The 21368-nt window shown below is 40.7% G+C and overlaps 3 protein-coding genes across 13 annotated transcripts; 2 read left to right on the plus strand and 1 right to left on the minus strand.

Annotated features, from left to right (window-relative positions):
- Positions 1-717: 717 nt before the first annotated feature.
- On the plus strand, positions 718-3738 carry LOC115743534 (3-ketoacyl-CoA synthase 11-like). 3 transcript variants are annotated; one of them, XM_048277019.1, is made up of 3 exons: positions 718-835; positions 1046-2885; positions 3481-3738. In XM_048277019.1, exon 2 carries the CDS (start codon positions 1340-1342, stop codon positions 2873-2875), a length of 1536 nt encoding a protein of 511 aa, XP_048132976.1. In that variant the 5' UTR covers positions 718-835; positions 1046-1339; the 3' UTR covers positions 2876-2885; positions 3481-3738. The 3 variants fall into 3 exon arrangements, with proteins under 3 accessions (XP_048132976.1, XP_048132977.1, XP_030534223.1); XM_048277020.1 differs by lacking the exon at positions 3481-3738 and adding an exon at positions 3378-3395; XM_030678363.2 differs by lacking the exon at positions 3481-3738 and having other exon boundaries at positions 1046-3185.
- Positions 3739-6004: 2266 nt separating this feature from the next.
- LOC115743472 (EG45-like domain containing protein) lies at positions 6005-11033 on the minus strand. 3 transcript variants are annotated; one of them, XM_030678261.2, is made up of 4 exons: positions 10957-11033; positions 6750-6887; positions 6336-6636; positions 6005-6214 (listed from the first exon to the last, which is right to left on the minus strand). In XM_030678261.2, the coding sequence occupies exons 2-4, from the start codon at positions 6871-6873 to the stop codon at positions 6208-6210; spliced, it is 432 nt and encodes a 143-aa protein (XP_030534121.1). In that variant the 5' UTR covers positions 6874-6887; positions 10957-11033; the 3' UTR covers positions 6005-6207. The 3 variants fall into 3 exon arrangements, with proteins under 3 accessions (XP_030534121.1, XP_048132980.1, XP_048132979.1); XM_048277023.1 differs by having other exon boundaries at positions 6750-6882; positions 10957-11008; XM_048277022.1 differs by lacking the exon at positions 10957-11033 and adding an exon at positions 7026-7178.
- A 2227-nt stretch (positions 11034-13260) lies between these two features.
- LOC115743469 (probable 1-deoxy-D-xylulose-5-phosphate synthase, chloroplastic) lies at positions 13261-20997 on the plus strand. 7 transcript variants are annotated; one of them, XM_030678257.1, is made up of 10 exons: positions 13261-13649; positions 14276-14395; positions 14479-14643; positions 14765-14915; positions 15058-15326; positions 17631-17913; positions 18708-19000; positions 19079-19357; positions 19926-20210; positions 20535-20997. In XM_030678257.1, exons 1-10 carry the CDS (start codon positions 13485-13487, stop codon positions 20748-20750), a joined length of 2226 nt encoding a protein of 741 aa, XP_030534117.1. In that variant the 5' UTR covers positions 13261-13484; the 3' UTR covers positions 20751-20997. The 7 variants fall into 7 exon arrangements, with proteins under 7 accessions (XP_030534117.1, XP_030534118.1, XP_048132973.1 ...); XM_030678258.1 differs by having other exon boundaries at positions 20601-20997; XM_048277016.1 differs by having other exon boundaries at positions 14491-14643.
- The last annotated feature ends 371 nt before the right edge of the window (positions 20998-21368 follow it).

Consider the following 21368-nt stretch of genomic DNA (forward strand, 5'->3'; position numbering starts at 1 on the left):
TTCTTACTTTTCCGCCATTGCTGGTAATGGATTATATCTTCAATTCAAAGCTAAAAAGAACTATTAATCTCTAATGTTGTGAAAGGAGTGAAAATTAACCACGTGCGTGCACGAAAACTAGTTACCGGTAAAAGAAAACAGTGTATGTTCCATACGAGCGCCCAAAAAAAAAAAAAAAACAGTGAAAAAATAGTGAATTTGCATAGAACAACAAAATATTTTATTAATTATTTTTTATTAAGGATGATTGTCATCTAATACTAAAATGTGTTGTAGTGTGAGTGATTTTTGGTGTTACACTAATTCATTTTGTCTGTTATTGCTTTTCAATTCTGATTCACCTTATTAGTAATCTCACAAACTTTGCCCCACGGTTGATTAGATCGTTTGAAAGAGGTAGTTCTGAAGCGAAAATCTATTTGATAACACAACTTCTGAAGCGAAAATTCGTTTGGTTATGTAATTTTATTTTTCTACTTTCAAAATATTTTTATGTTCCAAAAGTAATTTTGGAGCCATTTAAAAAAGTAAAAAGAAAAATTACTTCTCTGTCAATGTTTTCAAATTTTTCATTTTTTTCTGGCCACACAATGTTTTCCATTGAAAGGCGAATAATTTACTGATCATGTTTACTTGTAGCAGGAGAGCATGTGACAGCTTATGAGGCATCGATTCTGAGCAACCTCTTCCGCTTGACAGAGCACATGCACTTCTCATTTATTAACATCTTTTTGAACGTCTCGAACTCAACCCTCTCTCCCTCTCTCTGCGGCCATTGTTTCTCTCAGCAGGCGACAAGAACGAGGGGAATGTCCGGTCAGATTTGTCATCGGAGGTTCGATTTCCCTTCTCTAACCTCGCACTGCGTTTTGGGGCACTTCCGATTGGTTCCTTCAAGATGTTTTGTCGACAATCACGTTGATTTGCTCGCTCCGTTTTGTTCTCTCTTGGAAGATGTTATTGCTAGATCTCTGTGTATGGTGAGTTAGCGCAAAAAGCTTTGGTTTTGACTGATTTCGAGAGATGGGATTCTTGATCTTTGCAGGGATTGAAGCCGCTTCGCCGCGTTTCTGCGGTTGTCGTTGGGAAAGTTCGCATTTTGGCTCTCTCTCTCTCTCTCTCTCTCTCTCTCTCTCTCTCTCTGTGGTACCTTTGCCATTGCCACTCTCTTGATTCAATGTGATAGTGTAGTCTTTCGCAATCATGTCGGGGTGTTTTGCTTGAAAGTCTCTTTCTTGGGGAGTGTCCACACCTAATTTCACTGTGGCATTCAGTTCGAGTCAGTTTAGACTTTGGAGCCCATTTGAGTCGCTTAATTTCCCCCAGCAAAGAGAACAAGATGTCGTCTTTGAATCCGAATGAGCCGTTGATCCAACAGTCCTCTTCTAGGAAGCTCCCTGATTTCAAGAAATCAGTGAAACTCAAGTACGTGAAGCTCGGATATCATTATCTCGTAACCCATGGAATGTACCTCTTTTTGACCCCTCTCATTGTTGTCATTGCTGCACAACTCTCCACATTCTCGATCCGGGATCTCTATGACCTTTGGGATCATCTGCGGTTCAATCTCATCTCGGTGATCCTATGTTCGACCCTTCTTGTGTTCCTGTCTACCCTTTACTTCCTCACACGCCCTCAACCTGTTTATCTAGTCGATTTCTCTTGTTATAAGCCGGACAGGGAAAGGAAATGCTCTAGGCAGATTTTCATGGAGAGATCGCAATTGACGGGTACATTCACTGAAGAGAATCTTGAGTTTCAAAGGAAGATTCTTGAGAGGTCGGGACTAGGGGAGTCAACTTATCTCCCAGAGGCTGTTATAAGAGTACCTCCGAACCCCTGTATGGCAGAAGCAAGAAAGGAGGCCGAGATGGTAATGTTTGGCGCGCTTGATCAACTGTTTGAGAAGACATCTTTGAAACCAAAAGACATTGGGATCCTCATTGTCAATTGTAGCTTGTTCAACCCAACCCCATCTCTATCTGCAATGGTCATCAATCATTACAAGTTGAGAGGGAATATCATCAGCTATAACCTTGGTGGAATGGGATGTAGCGCTGGTTTGATCTCGATTGATCTGGCCAAGGACCTCCTCCAAGTGCATCCAAATTCTTATGCCTTGGTCATCAGCATGGAGAACATTACTCTAAACTGGTACTTTGGAAATGAGAGATCAATGCTCGTGTCGAATTGCTTATTCAGGATGGGAGGAGCTGCAATTTTGCTATCCAACAAAAGATCCGACTGCTGGCGCTCCAAGTACAAATTGGTGCATACTGTTCGGACCCACAAAGGCGCAGACGATAAGTGCTTCTCTTGTGTAACTCAAAAGGAGGATCCTACAGGAAGGATCGGAGTTGCGCTATCCAAGGATTTGATGGCAGTGGCAGGAGACGCCCTCAAGACAAACATTACAACATTGGGTCCTCTTGTGTTGCCTATGTCGGAACAGTTGCTGTTCTTTGCGACTCTGGTTGGAAAGAAGCTTTTCAAGATGAAATTGAAGCCATACATCCCAGATTTCAAACTGGCTTTCGAGCATTTCTGTATTCATGCTGGAGGAAGAGCAGTGCTCGATGAACTAGAGAAGAATCTGCAGCTTTCAGATTGGCACATGGAACCTTCGAGAATGACCCTTAACCGGTTCGGCAACACATCGAGTAGCTCTCTTTGGTATGAACTCGCTTACAGTGAAGCCAAAGGAAGGATCAAGAAAGGGGACAGGACATGGCAGATAGCTTTCGGTTCGGGATTTAAGTGCAACAGCGCTGTTTGGAAGGCCCTTCGCACCGTGAATCCCGCGAAAGAGAAGAATCCATGGATGGACGAGATCCATCAGTTTCCAGTGGAAGTCCCAAAGGTCTCAGCCATCTAGAGTTCAAAAGGTAACTTGATTTGTTTCTAGCCTAGTGTAAGTTTGCTAATTTTCAGTAGTTAACTGGGAAAGAGTTTTGAGATGCGATTCTTTTAGCTTGATATTAGAGAGATGGAAGTAGACTATTGAACCCTCTGGACATTGGATGTTATAGCTAGAGCTGGGCTCCAAGGGAAATGTATGGTGGCTTAGGAGTTTGATTCTACTATCCGTTGTTCATTCCCTTTTAGTATCTCTTACCAATATGTATTTTGAACCTTCTATGGAATCCTGAATGGTTGACTGATCTTTAGGGCGTGAAATGTTTCTTTTCCTATCTATCTGATGGTCTTAAACTGGATTGTTGCCGACACGTGTCTCAAACCTTTGATATGCATTTCTGCTTGCATCAGAAGTAGCATATAACGAAAAAGACCAGATTCAACTTCACGAACCTTGGTCACCTTTGAATGATCATCGATTAGAGGTTGACTTCTCTGGGCATTTTACTAGCTTCGTGTAGTGCGATCTCTGCGTCTCTGTGTTCAATATGATCGTAGATGCTCACAGGAAACTTTCCTTCGCACATTGATCTCATCTGTTCGGGATACATGGGTATGTGAAAGGTGGGAGCATATACTCGGGATGCCTTTCCGGATGAAGAATTCGATCCGTAGGCTGTTTTTGACCAGCGGAGAGATGTTAATTGTCAAGTGGATTTTCATGTTCTGTTCTTTTTCTTGGAGACAGAACAGAGGCAACTTAGGATTTGATATCGTGTGTTGATTCATTATGCCCAGCTTCACTATCGGGGATCCCGAATCTTCAACGTCTGTCGAATGTTGAGTCTCGGCCCTTTACGGGAGGTTTTTAAGGCTGCGTTTGGTCGTCCGGATTTCTAGTCAATATAGGACTAGATATGATAGGATAAGAAATTTAGAGATTTTGTCATATCCTATCCATTATTTGATGAATTGTGGATTTAAAGTCGAATATTCCTATATTATATCATATCTATTATTTGATAGAAATTGTATATCAATGCAAAGGACATATATATGCCCCTAAGTAGTGCCCATGTGAACATATATACTTGAAAACATGCAAAGATAATTACACTTGCAAACCTCACTGGAAAAAGCAGAATAAAACTAGACTCACAAATCAATATATTTAAACTATTCTTTGCGTTATTTAACACATATTTCCACTTGACTGAAGTTTGTAGCCAAATCTAAAAACATATTAAGCTATTTCTAAGCATTTGGAGTTGTTAAGTAGGCCCATGGCAATCCACAAATACCACACTGCAAAATTACTATAAGTCAAATGGATGATCGTAGATAGCAAGCAAGTAATCTATTCGTCGTTACGCCTTTCGTGCGGGTCGGAACTTACCCGACAAGTTCTTTTTTAAATTGATTAAATTTTGTTGTGAGATAAAATATCATGACTTTACAAAATCGAGCCTATTTGGAGGAGGTAAGTAACCTCAAGTTTAGCTAGAATTCAAACATTACATAAAGAATATGCCTCAATAATGACAAACCAACACATATTACACATGTCTAATAACAATGGGAAAAAAAATACATCGTAAAATACAAGTCCTACAATAATAGGAAACAAATTATTTTTCTAAATAATGTCAAATCATGCAACTCCTTCCTAACCTGCACTTGCATGCCACTCATTCAACATTTGTATCGACAAATTTTGCCTCATGTTGTCCAATGATCGGACGGCTTGACAACATTAATTGTTCCCACATCTTCAATGGTGTTTGCAACTTCATCTCATTGTGCCTCAATTGGATCAATAGCAATTTCTCCTCTTACCAAGTTATGTATCACGCAACAAGCTATGATCATTCGACCTTGCGTTCTAATTGGATAGAAAGACGCACTCCCAAGAATAGCCTACGGTAACTTAAGTAGGCCGAAACATCTTTCTACGACATGTCTAGCTTGCCAACAAAGGTCAAGAGAGCTCTGAAACACATCATTCGTTGTTTGACTGTTTCATTTTTGTGCATAAATGGGGATCGAGGCCTACTTCACCCACCGTTAGAACATTCGCCTTGACGGTGGCGACGAAGCACCTGTTGCTCACCGGGCGAGCCGTAATGGCAGCCCCACAAGGTGCAAGTAGGGTAAGTCCGAGGCTGGCAATACATCTCAGCCCAGACTCATCCTTCGAGGAGCGACCGAGATTTTGCTGAGATCGGGGATAAACTGGAGAATCGAACCGGTGACTTTCGGCTTGCAAACCAAGTCTTTAATGGAGAAACGGGTCATGAGCTACGTGATCCCTTGCCTACGATCAAACACGAACTAATCAACCACCAGAGCAAGATTTTGATGGAGACATCGTAATTGTAAAAGGATTTCGGAATTCTTTAAACTTAGAGTACTCGACCTATCAACAAAATTCAATTTTAGGGTATGTCTGTTTCGGGCAAAAAACTTTCACTATAAAGGAAAATGTTTTCCATAAAATCATTTTCCTAACCTTAGGCATGCATATTTTCATAGATCGTGAATGATTTTTCATTAAACGATCATTTTCAGCAAATTAGATACGTGAAAGTTCAAAAAACTAATTTGCAAAAAATTCTTCCGCTCAAACAAACACAACCTGACTGATGCTTGTCGTCCTTTCTTCCTTTAAGTTATTTTTTTCCGGACTTTTTTCATCTTCCTTGGCCAAAAGTTGTATTGACAATACGAAGGCTTTAGTTTCTATACCAACACTTGAAGTTACCAATAAACCTTCAATTAGGGGCATTGGTTCTAACACCAATGTAATAGATGATACAGCTAACAACTATGTTTTTGGCAATATTCATACATTTTAGGGTGCGTAAGTGAAAATTTCATGGCAAATGAAAATACTCTCCATGGAAATCAATTTAAAAGAAAACGGTTAGTTTTCATTTTAGGTGGTTTAGGGAAAGTGATTTTCTTCTTGTCGAAAAGGCAAGGTCATTTTTCCTAGATTTAAGCTTGTCATTTTCACTTCATCGAAAATATTTTTCGTAGATCGATTAGGTTTCCGTCATCTAAATATCAAAAAGTCGGAAAACAATATCCCAAAACAGTTTTCCTTAAAATAAACAAACCCTAATATTAATGTGAGGAACGGAGTCGATTATAATAACATCACGTACACCCCCTTCAGTTGTTGCGACTCGAGTTAAAGTTGGCGGAGTATACTATAGTGAGTTGGGAATAAATATACATAATTTCGGCTTGTATGATGATTTCTTAGCATGTATCATGGCTTGCTATCGAAGTGTACAATATATGCCGGTGTCCGATTTGCTTTGCTTCCAAAGCATCATCTTGGTCGCTTCAAACCCTGCATGTAGATCACACAGCAATCACCAAAATTTCTCAAAACTGAGATTAAATCTACAAAGACAAAAATTTGAAAGCAAAAGTTATGAACAGTAGTCCGATCAAAGAAACTGGCTACTTACTGTACGAATTCGACGTTGACGGACGATGCGGAAGGATTCGCAATGGCCTGGAACGCGGTCTTGGACAGGACGAGGGTGGCGTGGTTTGACGAGGACCGGGAGACGGCGCTGAGTGCCCGGTCCACGACCCTGACCTGGATCAGCCGGGCAGGGTTGCAGGTCTTTGGCCGGTCGGCACTTATGCAGCGGATCCAATATTGCCTCCCGCAAGAGGCGCCGTTGTCCCAAATCCCTTCCCCGGCGGCCGCGAACAGGAAGCTCGAGGGAAACTGCAAAGGGTTGTACCCGAAGCAAGCGGTCGCTGCGATCATTTTACACACGACGAATCAATACATAAACAAAGATCCAATTTTCGTAACGTGGCCCGGATATAAACCAGAAATTAAGACCTGGTGCGATAACATATGTACTTACGCGTATATGGAGGATCGTAGTGACCGGCGGTGCCGACGTCCGCATGGGTTTGGCGCAACAATAGCACGGCGAGGACGAGGATTGATGAGAGACAGCGAGGGACGGCTAGTTGCAATCGCGACATTCTTGAGAGCCGACCTGCGGAGAGTCTGGAAAGATTGGCAATTTACTAAGAGTTCTAATTCTTTATGTTCCTGGAAATCTTCAAAGGAATTCGATGCAAAGACGAATCTAGTTCTCTTCTAATTTTCTTCGACGCCTGGTCTAGTCTCGCACCTGCTTGATTGATCGGGACATATATTCTCGCTTTCTAGCAACCTCGTCGCGTTCTAGAAATCTCAGCCGAAACCCTCGACGCGAAGCAAAGCCAAAGGACAGCACACGTTTCGCTTCGGTAATTCCGAAGATAGAAATTTCTTGTTCATACTATTGGGCTATGTATACACAGCTGCAAAGTAGTTTCACTCGCGGCTTAGTAATTGTTCCAGAAGAATACTCGCATACAAATAACTATACCTCTTCAAAGATATATTTAAGGAAAATTATCAAAAAAGTCCTAAATTTATTACAATTCTGTCAATTCAGTTGTAAATCCATTTTTTTTTTATTATCAAATGAGTCATAAACCTTTTGTATTTATGTCAATTCGGTCCATCCGGCCAACTTTGGCCGTCCGATTTTGGCCTTTCAGGATCGACGTGGATGCCGACCGGCGCCGACGTGGTAGTTTATAGCAATTTTTAAATTTAAAAAAATTTCTTTTTTTTTCTTCTCTTTCTTCCTCTAGCCGCGAACCCTCGCCGGCCACCGGAGAGGCCAAGCTCGCCCGGGGACGGCGAGGTCAACCTCGCCCTGTGATCGGCTAGAGAAGGAAGGAGAAAAAAAAAAAAGAAAAGAAAAATAAATAAATAAATAAAATATTATTAAAAATTATTCAAGTCACCGTCTATCGGTTAAAGTTGGTCAAATTGACTCAAGTGGCATAAATGCAAAAAGGTTTATGACTGAATTGGCAAAAAAAAAAAAATGATCTAGAACTGAATTGACATAATTACAATAAATTTATGACTCTGTTGATAACTTTTTCGGTATAGACATGCACGGATAGGGCAACGTACTTGCGGACAAACAACAAGAAATTTCGCTGCCTTTAAAGGACGGATATGATATTCCCATCTTGGCCTATCACTTTAGTTTGCTTGGTTTTGAGGCAGCGTGTTTGACGTTGATGATCGAACGATGACGATGGGACACACCACAGGAGGAGCACGAAGAACAAGCAAAGGGGTTTCGTCCGGAGAACGGCGTCGCGTGATGGTGAAGACGAGTAACGTTTGATGCGTGGCTTGTCAGGAAACGGAAAGGTTGGAGCTGTCAACTGGCCGATCGACCCCAGTTTTTTCCTCCGTGCTTTTCACCTCATCATCTCTATATTCTCAAGCCAAACTCTCAAGAAACCACTTCCTAAGTTACCGTCTATAGTTCGCGTGCATCGGGTAAGGCTTGACCCGTGACTCGACACTTGACAAGAGTGGCCTCCAAGGTTGTTTTGACGGGGGGAGAAATGCGAATTCGAATTAAGATTCCTGACCACACGATCGGATTGAAACAATTATCCTCTTTCTAACCAATTTAGTTTCACAAGAAGAAATTGGCATTATGGGTCTATTTTCGGAGGGAGAATCGATTTTTAATCGCTGTTAACGAACAAGAAGGGTAGGCTTGGACAGTCGGTGCTAGAAACCCTCCCGAAAGTTACCATAGGGGTTTCATGCCTCCTAAGAAATGTCATAATTCCAGTTCTAACCACTCAAGGTATAGGCTGTAGGACCACGAGAGATGGAAAAATTACTCGGTATTTTGGACTTGTGGACGTGATTTCGACATGATCCAATGGTACATGTGCAGCGCGCTAACGTATGATGAGAGTACAAGAAAAGCTCGAGATGGCAATAAGCGAGTCGTTTCGTCTGTTTATGGTTCACGAGGACAACTACCACAAATGACTCATGACACGCAATCATTGAGGAAAAGAAGGAATAACGATCCCGAGACTTGTCGATTAGGCCAAACTACTAAAAGGATCCCTCAAATTGGAGGGGAAAAGAATTATGGAGTGTCATTAGATGGCTTACCTGCTTGATTTTGGGAGATCTCTTCAAGTCTCCGAACTCGATCCCTTTTCGAAACCTCTTGACATACTTTGTGCGAGACCATGACTTCACACTTATATTGGTTCCCTGTTGGAATATGTCTCCTACAATTCCCTCGGATCCATACGAATGCCGTCCTTAATTATTTTGTTAATCGCCTTGGTTTTTTGACTAAAATAGATTAACAAGACGGGAACTAGGGTTTTTGTAGCCGAATCATCTTAAAATTCGCCGCGCTGCGAGGATAAATTTATTTTTCACAAGCACACATGTAATCTATCATATCACTCGCGTAAAATAAAGTCAATCATAGCACTTTAAAAGAGCAACGTTAGGGACGTGAAGACTCGTCTACGAAATTGGTTTATTAAGTAACGCGACGCTCTCTACAAGTCATTTAAATTGGATTAGTCTACGAGTCATTTAAATTGAATTAGACCTCTTCCCCACATGCGACATTAGATTCAGCTAACTACGTAGGCCAGCAAAATCAAAGCTGTATCAGGGGACCGAATTGCTCGCTAACAGTTAGATCAGCAAGCAAAGCATATCTTAGTCTTCCATATGGACAAAATCAAGGTCTCATTCCTGGCCGTTTAGTGATGGGTACATTGCCGTCTTCCATTCGCTTCCGGATAATAGTCCAATTCACGTCGAGATCAGTCGCTACAGTAACCAGGGAACTAGTCTCGGTTGATGTCTTGTTTCCTATGTTTCTATTTAAAGAGACGGGGTCGAATCGTTAGAGCGTTCCGACACTCGGCTTTAGCGGTGAATTCTCTTGCTAGAGAAATAAGTCGATGGTCAACGGTCCTAGTGGGAGGAACCGTGTCCCGAATGGATGTGTTACGCGTGTTACATGTTACGAATGTCACTCACATGAAAATTTTATTACTATCAGTGTATAGATTCTCGAGCATAGGTTTATGTTCAAGTTTGATGTGTAAATAAGGTGGAGCATCTAATGAAGTATGTCAGGATCTTGAGAAGAGTTACTCTTTAGAGAGTACAGTACGATGAAAGTAGTAAGTTGTGTTTAAGAGAAGTTATTATCTATCATTGACCTCTACAATTGAATCGGTCAGGGGAGAGGCGGTGGTTTATCCTGTGGCGAATGTCGGGTTTGAGTCGGCTTATCTCTAACTCATCAACTTGACATTTGTCTACTTATCTATCTCTCTTGACTCGAAATGCGAGTAGGTTTGAAAAAGGATCTTAGATCATCTAGGATTGAACCGAGAAGATTTGCAAAGGACAAGGTTTGATGATACCATGTAATAGTAAACCAATTATGGTGGAGTGGTCATATTAACGTCATGCTTACTGAAGCATCAATTCGCGCCCGCGGTAATTAATATTCACAAGCCAAAGGCTGCCTTGCCTCTCGCACCAGTGAAGCAACTTTGAGGTTCTAATTAAGTTATCTTCTTTTTCTACTTTTAACTTTCGATTTTTGTAAATTTTGAGGCGCTCACGTTTTGGCTTTTATTTGACAAGTCAAAATATTTGATTAATGGCTCATCGTGCCCAACACCGAAAAAAATATATATGTCATTATAATTTATAACCTTCCTTCACGAATTTAATCTGTTATTCTTATTATCAAGCTTCTTGAATTTCTCGAGGTTTAGGCTCCGTTTTTTTCATCGGAAATATTTAGAATGTATGAATTGGAAAACATTTAAAAAAGAAAAAGGGTTGCTCGGAGCACTTATGAAAAATGGATGAGCAAGAAATATTTTTATAGGCGATGCAAGCGATCATTTTTTGGAAAATGTGAATCTAAATCATCCATTCTCCGTGAAACAAATGGAGCCTCGTATAAAAAATTGAGGACGTCTTATCCAAAATTAGTACCATCCCTTCCAAGAATTCGATCCTAGATCTGGCGCAGTCATGCTCTCATCGTGTTAGACATCCAAGGAATTGAGGATCAATCGCTGTATAGTTAGAGGGCTAGAGGCCGTTTCTTTCCCAATTTTAGGCACCAAATCTCAATGTTTATAAACGCTAATGGAAGAAGGGAGGGACCGAAACGTAATAAATCTACGTACCTGGTGAATTCACCAGAGGGAGGAACGTACCAAATACGCCCAAGTTGAAGCCCTTTCCTGCAAACTGTTGAAACCCCCTTCTGCAAACTGTTGAGGCCCTTTCCTGCAAAATTTACTCGACAGATCGACGAGATCCGATCACGCTCGAAACACAGCGCTTCAACAATTGGGTGTTTTTACATACTGACAGGAACAGAGATTCTGAATCCCTATATATATATGTGTGGACGAGCGAAGGCCGCGCATGAGTTTATCGTCAGCCCACGCACGTTACGCGTTCCGTAACGTTTGGCAAAGTGTGAATCGTCTTTGGGTACGTTTTATTTTTCCTTCTTTCCCCCCTCTTCCTTAACTCTATCAAGCAACACCCCCGTCCTAAGCAAAAGAGACGTTGATTGTCGGCAAGACAAATGAACTGTGTTGGAATGTTAGGATTCTGTTAAGATATATATTAGGATTCTGCGTGTCTCTCGGAACCGTAGTCTTTGATTGCAATTGATATTGTAATATCACGTTAATATAAATAGCTGTTTTGTGAATTCTATAAATAGGCTCATGTATTGAAACTACAATTTTTTTTTCCGCTTTATTCTTATCTTGGTATCAGAGTAAATCGTTGGCGTCTATTCCTAATAAATGAAAAGCCCATGTTTTCTTCATGATGATCGCCACGACGCCCGCCTGAAATTCTCGTCGCTGCAAATTCCCGCCTCCATTCATCAACCTCGGCAAGAGTTCACTCGCTAGCTAATGCACCAGCAGCGCTCTCAGCGATTTTCTTTGATACCAAGATAAAAATAAAATAGAAAAAATGTAGTGGTGGCATTTCTATGTGTATTTTAATGTCTACACATGAGCCTATTTACAGGCTTTACAGAATAGGTCAGAATCCTAACGTTCTAACAAATTGCAATCCCTCATGAAGCGATCTTGTCTAGACCCTTCTAACCGAACATGACATTTGGGGAGGTTTGGCATTGATTTTGGCAAGTCGAATCGATCACATTCCTCGTTCCTAAGAAAAATAATTTAACCATCGGATCTGAGATACCCGAAAGGAAATTTCCAAGTTGGATTTTAGGTAGTTCAGAAAGACTCCATGTTCTTCGTTTAATATGGTCAGCACATGTCGAGTTCTCCACTCTAGGAGGTATGCCGGTATTAGGTAGCGACATATATCATGTGATGCATATTTCTTGTTGGCCTAAAATTTCTTTTAACTTGGGGATGCCATTGTTTTTATCAGATTTGAAATGTGAAAAGATGAAGAGAGATATTCCCGCGAATATTTGTATGGTTCATGGGATAATTCATGCGCAATCCCCCTTCACAATTTTCTACACTATGTTAATTGATTTTGGCACGAAATTCAGATAAAATAAAAATTACTTTAAAATTCTAAAATGAACGGGTGGTCGAAAAATTCTTAATTCCATCGAGTTCGAATAACACGCGCTTCCTAAGCTATGATCGTTTTGAAACTTCCGAATATCACCATGGTTTTTCCTTTCTTTCACGGATAAAGAAATTTTGTCATTTTTCGGATATTATTTATTTGGTTTAATACCACGAAAAATCTTAAACTGGTACACATGTGACAAATTTATCCCAAACTATCTTTTTAGCCATAAAAATTCTCAAACCGATAAATATGTGATAAATTTACTCCAAATTAGTATCCTTGTGACAAATTTATCTCCCGTTAATTTATGTTTAAATTTTACTATTAAATTGCCGAGTTTGATAACATGTGATATTTGACGGGTATATCTATTTGAGATTTTTATCCTATGTTTGTCGTAACATAAGTGTATCAATTTGAGATTTTTCGTGGTATTATCTCAATTTAATGAAAACGAATTAATGGTAAATGTGTCACAGTAGTACCAGTTTAGGATTTTTTATAGTCGAAAAATTTTTGGGATAAATTTGTCGCAAGTTTAGTATTTTGAGATTTTCGGTAGTCAAAAAAATAATTTAAGGTAAATTTATCGCAATGATACATTTTCGATTTTTTTGTGGTCAAAAAAATAATTTGAAGTAAATTGTGTATCAATTTGGATTTTTCGTGGTATTAACCTTATTTATTTCGTGTCATATGTTATTATTATATTAAAAATAAATTATTTTTCGTTAAGTATGATTAATAAGCGACAAATAAATTATTTTTAGTTAAGTATGATTACTAAGCGACAAACGATAAAACAAAAACAAAGGGAAAAAAAAAGACAAGGGGGAACATTTTCTCTCCAACTGTCCCGAGTCCGGACTCCGGATTCCCCAGCTATGCTCCATTCGTCTCTCTCTCTCTGATTCTTCTGCTCTCAAATTCAACTTCGTCTTCAAGTCTCGGAGAGTCGTGAATCCCCGATTCCTCGCCGTCCTCGCGCTCTTCAATCGCGGCGGCGTTCTGCAATGTTCCGGCTCCCGAGCTCCGAGCCCGTGCTCCATCAATGAGGCCGACCTCGTTCGTCGGGGGGGAAGTCCTTCTAGCTGGGGACGGCCGGCGACCGTGATTTTTCTCGCGGATGGCGACTGCTTCGGCTCGCTTCTCCGCGTTCGGAGCCCGGGGCAATCGCCATGAACGGCCCGCATTCTCGGGGTTCAGCAAGTTGGAGTCTTGGAGCTTTCACTTCCCGCCGAGTGCGGAGGTTTGCAAAATCCCTTCTGCTTCCGTCGCGACTCGCTCGAAGGTAACGGCGAGGACATTCCGCTCGTTTCAGTGGTTGTTTTGTGCGCGTGAAACGTTCGTTCGCTCGCTGAAAAGGCATTGATCTTGTAGTTGTATTCTTCTGTTTTCGGAGGTCATGTTGTCATGTGGACTGTTTGCCTACCTCGTGCAGTAATTACTCACCATTGAAAGAGCAAACTAACCCGTCTGGAAAAGTTATATACGGTAGTTGCATCTCTTGCTCATTGTTGGAAGTACATGTGTTGCGTGTTTGTGAAGTGGGGCTTGATGCACTGGGTGCCTACTGATCTGCATTAGCAGATTGGGCCAGTGCTAGTAGTTAATTATGGCTGATGTTGGGAAAAAAACACCATTTGAGCGATGTTCTTGTCCATGGTTTCTAGCAATCCATGGTTTCTGGCAAACACTTTATAGATTGTACAGCACTATTGCTCCTCTGCGTTGCCGCCTGACAGTGTTCATTCTCATTTTGACTATTTGTTCTTGATCCTCATCATATTTGTGAACTATTCACTGTGGATTTTTCAAAAAATGATAGAGCGAAAACTGTTCAACACTATACGTGTCTAGAATGATCTCGACAATTGTTACTGTGGGGTTTATGATTGTTGAGCTTTCTCGATGCAGAATGTTTCTAGTCAAATCAATTCTTTGCCCGATAGTGATGATTTCTTCTATGAGAAAGTAGCAACCCCCATGCTCGATAATATTGAGAGCCCTACCAATGTGAAGAACCTGTCTACAAAGGTTTGTTCATTTCCTCTATCTGGTTTACATGTGCTCCTGCTCAAGCTAATCTCACCTCTATCAACTAATAATTAGTTTGGCAGGAGCTGCGACAGTTAGCTGATGAAATCCGTTTAGAATTATCCTCAATATTAAGAAAAGCACAAAAACCTTCGAAGGCTAGTCTGGCAGTCGTTGAGCTGACAGTGGCAATACATCACGTTTTTCATGCTCCTGCGGACAAAATTTTGTGGGATGTTGGGGAACAAGTGAGTAATGGTTAGCAATCAACACATGTTTATGTGCTGTTCTGATCCTTAACATTATTGAGAACAATTGCACGATTGCACATTCAAAGTACTTGAATTGTTTATCCTGGTTACTTGGCAGACATATGCGCATAAAATGCTTACTGGAAGGAGATCCCTCATGAACACTTTGAGACAAAAGGGCGGTTTGTCTGGTTTCACTTCTCGATCTGAAAGCGAGTATGATCCTTTTGGTGCGGGACATGGATGCAGCAGCATTTCTGCAGGTTTAGGTAATGTCTCTCACAATCAATTCTCACGTGACATGTTGGTTCTATAACCTAGCTTTTGATCACATGCATGTAGGCACTCGTGCATGCTGTTCTATGTCCACTAATGAGAAGGAAGCTTAAGTGATACATTAAATCATTTTAGGCATGGCGGTTGCACGGGATATGAAGGGAAAACGTGAACGAATTATGACAGTCATAAGCAATGTAACTACAATGGCTGGCCAGGTGTACGAGGCAATGAGCAATGCAGGCTACTTGGACTCTGATATGATAGTTATCTTGAATGATAGTCGTCATTCTTTGCACCCAAAGGTTGAAGAGGGCCCGAAGAGATCTATCAATGCTCTCTCTAGTACTCTAAGTAAGCTCCAGTCAAGCAAATCTTTCCGGAAGTTTAGAGAAGTTGCCAAGGTATGCAGTTTATGTGGATAGAACTATTTTAATGGCAGCTTTTAGGTCATGAATAGGGACTTGAAATCTTTTACAGATTGACGATGCACATGTTAAACAACAAAAACATGTTGCGGACTTTGAGAAATAGCTAGATCATGATTCAATCGCTAAAATAGCATATCCTCCTCGCTCCTGACTATCGTTTGTTTGTCCTCACTATAGCTTGTTTATTGTAACGGAAATATGACACTTAAGCTACTTTTGTTGGATTTGGGATGTTAATCATAAAGGCTTCTTCTGTAGAAGTGAGCAACCTTTAAAGTTACCACACAACCCCCTTTATTTTTGTAGGGCATGATGGTAGATGGATAATTCCAGTAGTTTGTCGTTTTAGGGTCATCTTAGTAGTGCTTTAAGTTCCAAATTTAGTACCATTTGTGCTTAGAAGAGATCAATAGATTAGTGATTTTTACGAAGGATTTTGTCCTAAACGGAGCACAATGTCTGTAAGAATCATGGAGTTAACTCCAGTTAATAGAAAATGTTTTGATTAATGTCATTGTGGTGTTTATAGAGAATATCTCTCAAAAGTGTTTGCGATTAGGTGCTCTTCATCATAGTATAAGGGAATATGCTGTCATCCTAATTTTATATTTACAATTTGAAGTTTTGAATTATCATTTTATAAGACTCAAAGTAGAGTACAAGCCAAACTATTTCCTATTGAACTAGATTCTCGAGTTGTCGTCTCTTTAGTCTCTGTGAAGTGCAATGTAACAACTATGATAGAAGTCATGTAGGAGGGAAAGGGATAATTGCACTAGACGTCCGAAAGCTTGTTGCAAAAGTGTATTTGAGTCCTAAAACTTTCAATAAATGCAATCTAGTCCTAAAACTTGTCTAGTTGATGCAATCGAGTACCACTCTTAACTCTGTCTAACTTGAATGATGGAAAATGCTAATGCAGCATCATTTTCAAGGCACACAGCACTGATATGGTGACACTTTAGAGAAAGAGCTTCAAAAATTATATAGAAAAAGGCTTATAAAGGCTTGAAAATATAAAAGACAAAATTCGTGCTAAAAACAAACTGAAGTGTTGATTCCTGGGGTGGATTAAGGGGACAGTGCCGCCACACCCCACTTTTTTGGCTATGGCCAGCAAACTGTCTTGGCAGGGGCCAACAATCCTTGCCTGGCATAGGCAGGGGCCATTCGCCCTCATTGCAAGCAGGCAAGGGCTACAAGCCTGGCTTACTGGGCGTCACCGCTCGCTGCCACCACCTGTGGGTTGGTTTACCCTTCAGGCTGACAAGAGGCAGTGAGAATGCAAACATGACCGAGAACCTTGTTGATGTTGGGACTAATTTCTGAGGCGAAGTCTGTGGCGACCACACAAACTCAAACTATGTTGCTCTGGCGAGTGGATTCTTGAGAATGAATAGAAAGGAGTGGTTAAAGAAGAACAAAGCATTGAAGTCGCAGAAGTTGAGACCTTAATTTTGGATGGGTTAGCATGAGAGCTTGCAGAAATTGCATTCTGTGCAGAAATCAAGGATGCCATAGCCACAAGTTTTAGATTGTGCATTCCAAACCAAACCTGTTTAATTAAGGAGGAGAAGAAAACTCAGGAATGCGCTCATGCTTGAAGTGAAAAAGTGTTGTAGCTTTTTTACTATTGGCAAAAAGGAAAAAAAGATAAATGTTGTAGCTGGTGGAATGTTTAAGTTCCTTCTTTTTTCATGCGAGGGTTGGCTGAACTTTGCGCAGTGGCACCAATGCTGTGTGAGGGCTGCTGGCCCTCGCTGATGAAGTTGCCCCACTCTTTGAAACAACCCTCTCTCTGTGATGTCTTTGTATCCCGGTTCTGATTTATTCTTATTTTTTCTCTTTTTTTTTTGTTTTGTTTTACCTTTGGCTCTTTTTTTTTTTTGGCCCCACATCAACACTGTGTGTCTTGGAAATATGTTAGGAAAAACCAAGTCCACATTTTTCGTTACTCTAATTGGACGAAGCTAATGGAGATACCTTATCAATTCGACAAGTTTTAGGACTTGATTACATATTTTGAAAGTTTTAGGATTCAATTGCCTTTCCATGACAAGTTTTAAGACTTCTAGTGCACTTACTCGAAAGAGAAATGAAGAGAAACCCTAAAAAAACCTTGAATATTATTATTATTTAGTTTAAAAAGGAAAAACACTAAATTGTTGGTGCTTTTCCCTCTAACCAGATTTTTACTAGCGTTAACTGAGCCGGTAGTGTACAATAGTGTCAACCGTCCATGCCCTTATTTAACATGCAGTTTTCTTCTTTTTCCAGGGTGTTACTAAAAAAATTGGCAGGGGCATGCATGAATGGGCAGCCAAAGTCGATGAATTTGCTCGTGGTATGATGGGTCCACCCGGTTCGACTCTTTTTGAAGAGCTTGGCTTGTACTATATTGGCCCTGTTGATGGCCATAACATTGAGGACTTGGTTTGTGTTCTCCAAGAAGTGGCGTCACTTAATTCAATGGGTCCTGTTCTGATTCATGTTGTAACAGATGAAAATCAAGGGATTAAACGAAGTCAGCAGAGTGAGATTGGCGAGAATGTAGGTGAAGGTATGTCAGATATCATTAGGAATTCTGTGCTTTATGTTTTTCAGTTGAAAGCTCATTGACTTGTAAAGCAGCCAAACGCATCAACTAGCTCTCTTTGGTTAATATACGGTCTTGTGCTTCATGGTATAATTTCCCACATTTGTCTTTTGTGTAGCTGCATATTTTATTTAATGATTGTCGAGTTCCATTCATTCTCATGTAGTTTCCAACTAATTACATAAGGAGAAATGAATTCTAAACCCAGGGCCAGCATGAGGATTTTGCTTGAAATTTGAAATGTTTGCTGTTTGTATAGTTAGCTTGTCATTCCCTTTCATTTGATTCAATGCATATGTTCAAAAATCAGATTTTGGGCAGTAAAATGGCTGCCTGTGATGATTATTTTCATCACTCATGAGAGACAACCATACAAATCATTATAATGCTGATGAGCTGATAGTCAAATCTGCTTCTGTTTGGCTTTGACATGTGGTCCGGATGTCCCATGATGTCTATCTGACTTTTTTAGCCTATTATTACATATTTTTTGTTTAGTCATTCTCAGATTTTGCTTCATCCGAATCTAATTCTGTCCTATAGCCCTCTTAGTTTCTTACTCTCACCTATTACATAATTACGGTATTAGAATATGCAACTAGGATGAAGATGTGTAAGTTTTCCCCAAATGCTGCTGTCTTCCAACCAAAACACCAGAGCTGACTGCACCGTATTCTAATAGAAGAAAGTTCCCGTATGCTCTAACTGTCCTAGAGTGATGCTTAACATATGTGGTTTGTGTTCGTGGTGCTCTTCAGGTTCAAGCTGTTATGATTTGGTGGAATCTAATTATCAACCCAGGACATATAGTGATTGTTTTGTGGAGGCACTGGCTAGGAAGGCAGAGAGTGATAAAGATGTTGTGATGGTTCACGGGGGAGTGGAGGTGGAACCATCGCTTCAGTTGTTTCGCGAAAAGTTTCCCGACAAGTTTTTTGATGTGGGAATGGCTGAGCAACATGCGGTTACATTTTCAGCGGGTTTATCATGTGGAGGATTAAAGCCATTTTGTGTGATCCCATCTGCATTTCTTCAGAGAGCATTTGATCAGGTTCATACCTTTTCAGCTGTATATTTAAGGTCATGATAACTTTAGACAGATTTCCTTATCGATAATTTGTGGCCTTAGGTGGTCCATGATGTTGATCGGCAAAGAATTCCTGTCCGTTTTGTCATTACGAGTGCAGGCTTAGTAGGATCTAATGGCCCTGTGCAGTGTGGGGCTTTTGATATAACGTTCATGTCATGTTTGCCCAACATGATTGTCATGGCACCATCTGATGAAGATGAGTTAGTGGACATGGTAGAAACTGCTGCCATGGTTGATGATCGTCCAATTTGCTTCCGGTATCCACGGGGTGCAATTGTTCAGACAGACAAGTGTCTCAGTCCTGGGATCCCCATTGAGGTAATGCTTCAGCAGTGTTACTCCCAGGTGATATTGTTTTGAACGGTTGTATCTCCATTCTCTGAAACTGAGGAGTTTGCTTAAATTCCGAAAAGAAAAGGAAAATGTAAATGGTTCTAATTATTGTTACTTTAATGTTCTATGATGTGTTTCATACTTTTCCTTTGCTTCATGGAATTTCCTTGACCAATTTTCTCCGAAGGTTTTCCTTTTGACAGTAGGGAGGCAGAACACCACTTGCTGCTTGTTTTTAAGGAGATATAAAGTCCATACCTTCCTTGCTCGATTATCATTGTAATCCATTCTCATTAGAATTCCATTCCAGGATTCATTTTAATTGAATATCAGTTGTAGGTCTGGATATGTAAGATCTCAAGTCTATTTTCGAAATATGCAAACAAGAATCGAACTATTTGGTAAAATGCAAGTTGATCCGTGCCAGCTTACGGTGCATTATCTACGAATGCATACTTAGCAATAAATGGAATCATTTGCTTTCATATATAGCTTGAAGTGTTGTGTTGTCAAATTGTAGGGCTTTGGTTAAATTTCTGTATTTGCAGAACAGATAGGAAGAGGGAGAATTCTTGCAGAAGGTAAAGATGTTGCTTTACTTGGTTATGGGTCAATGGTTCAGAACTGCGTCAAAGCTTGGTCCCTTCTTTCAAAGCTCGGAATTGAGGTGACAGTTGCAGATGCAAGATTCTGCAAACCGCTTGACATAGGGTTACTTAGAGGGCTGTGCGAAAATCATGCCTTTCTGGTCACTGTTGAGGAAGGGTCCATTGGAGGTTTCGGGTCCCATGTTGCGCAGTTCATTGCACTTGATGGACGGCTTGATGGGAGAATAAAGGTACAGCATCATCCTCTCTATCATTCTGTATTTGTGATTGTGCCCTTGTCATGGTTCTTTTCTCGAGGAGAGACTGGCCCACCGTTCCTGTTGGCATCATCTTATTTTGGATTTCAAAGCTAGAATAAATGAAAATAACTACAAAAAGGGTGAATCATCTCGTTTTTATGAGTTCAATACCTGGTATAGGCCATAATTTGCACAAACATTCTATAGTTTTAGTAAGAGGGGATTTAAGAGGGGATTTTCACCTCCATTAGTTTGATGACTCCTATTGACCACAATACGCAAGACCATTATAAATATTGTGCAGTACCGATGCAGAAGGAACATTTATTGAATTGTGAGGTACTATCTGTAAGCTGTACTGATCAGGTTTGGTTCCTCCAGTGGCGGCCAATTGTTTTACCCGATGCCTACATAGAGCACGCGTCGCCAAATGAACAGCTTTCCCTCGCTGGTCTCACTGGGCATCACATTGCTGCGACCGTGTTGAGTCTCCTTGGCCGGACACGCGAAGCTCTCCTACTGATGTGCTAGGTTCCGGCTATTATTTCAGCCTGAGTTCTCTCAAAATGGCCTCGCACTGATGATACTCAGACCGATAAGCCAGATCTTGTAAGGTGCTCCTTATTCGCCAACTACAATTTGTCCAGAATGCTGTATTAAGTGGTGGCAAGCAGTACGTTGTATCGCCTGCATACAGAACTCATATCTGAGAAGCGTTTCCAGAGAATGTTTCTGCTAATTTGTCTCACATGCGAGAGCCAAATGAGTAGTGAACAAACATGTGGTCCCTCCGGTCTTTGAGACACCAAAAAGTAAGAAGTTCATTGGAATCGAAAAACCTTTCTGAAGATGACGAATTCGTCAAGAGACGGTACTGAACAACATTTTAATGGAGAAAACGATAGATCCGACAACGGCGGCGATGCCTATCCCGAGCCGAAGTTCAGCGGCCGACTATGGATGGCGAGCACATAAGATACGGCAACGCATTATTTGAGAATCACATTGCTAAGAGGGTGTTAAAACCTAGCCACATTGACGACCAAGCTCTCTTCGCCGGCTCTAATTGTCTTTTTATAGTGCACGTATAGCGCAGCAACGAGCTTGCGGCCATAAGTTTTTTTTTTTTTTTGATAATCCAGGATCCGC

Source organism: Rhodamnia argentea, chromosome 4 (genome assembly GCF_020921035.1).
Source record: "Rhodamnia argentea isolate NSW1041297 chromosome 4, ASM2092103v1, whole genome shotgun sequence".
Taxonomy (NCBI): Eukaryota; Viridiplantae; Streptophyta; class Magnoliopsida; order Myrtales; family Myrtaceae; genus Rhodamnia; species Rhodamnia argentea.

Coding starts and splice junctions, on each gene's coding strand:
- LOC115743534 (XM_048277019.1), top strand. CDS start 1,340: ATGTCGTCTTTGAATCCGAATGAGCCGTTGATCCAACAGTCCTCTTCT.
- LOC115743472 (XM_030678261.2), bottom strand. CDS start 6,873: ATGTCGCGATTGCAACTAGCCGTCCCTCGCTGTCTCTCATCAATCCTC. Junction 6,637..6,749: donor CTACGATCCTCCATATACGC/GTAAGTACATAT, acceptor AAATGATCGCAG/CGACCGCTTGCTTCGGGTAC.
- LOC115743469 (XM_030678257.1), top strand. CDS start 13,485: ATGGCGACTGCTTCGGCTCGCTTCTCCGCGTTCGGAGCCCGGGGCAAT. Junction 14,644..14,764: donor TGTGGGATGTTGGGGAACAA/GTGAGTAATGGT, acceptor GTTACTTGGCAG/ACATATGCGCATAAAATGCT. Junction 19,001..19,078: donor TTCAGAGAGCATTTGATCAG/GTTCATACCTTT, acceptor TTGTGGCCTTAG/GTGGTCCATGATGTTGATCG.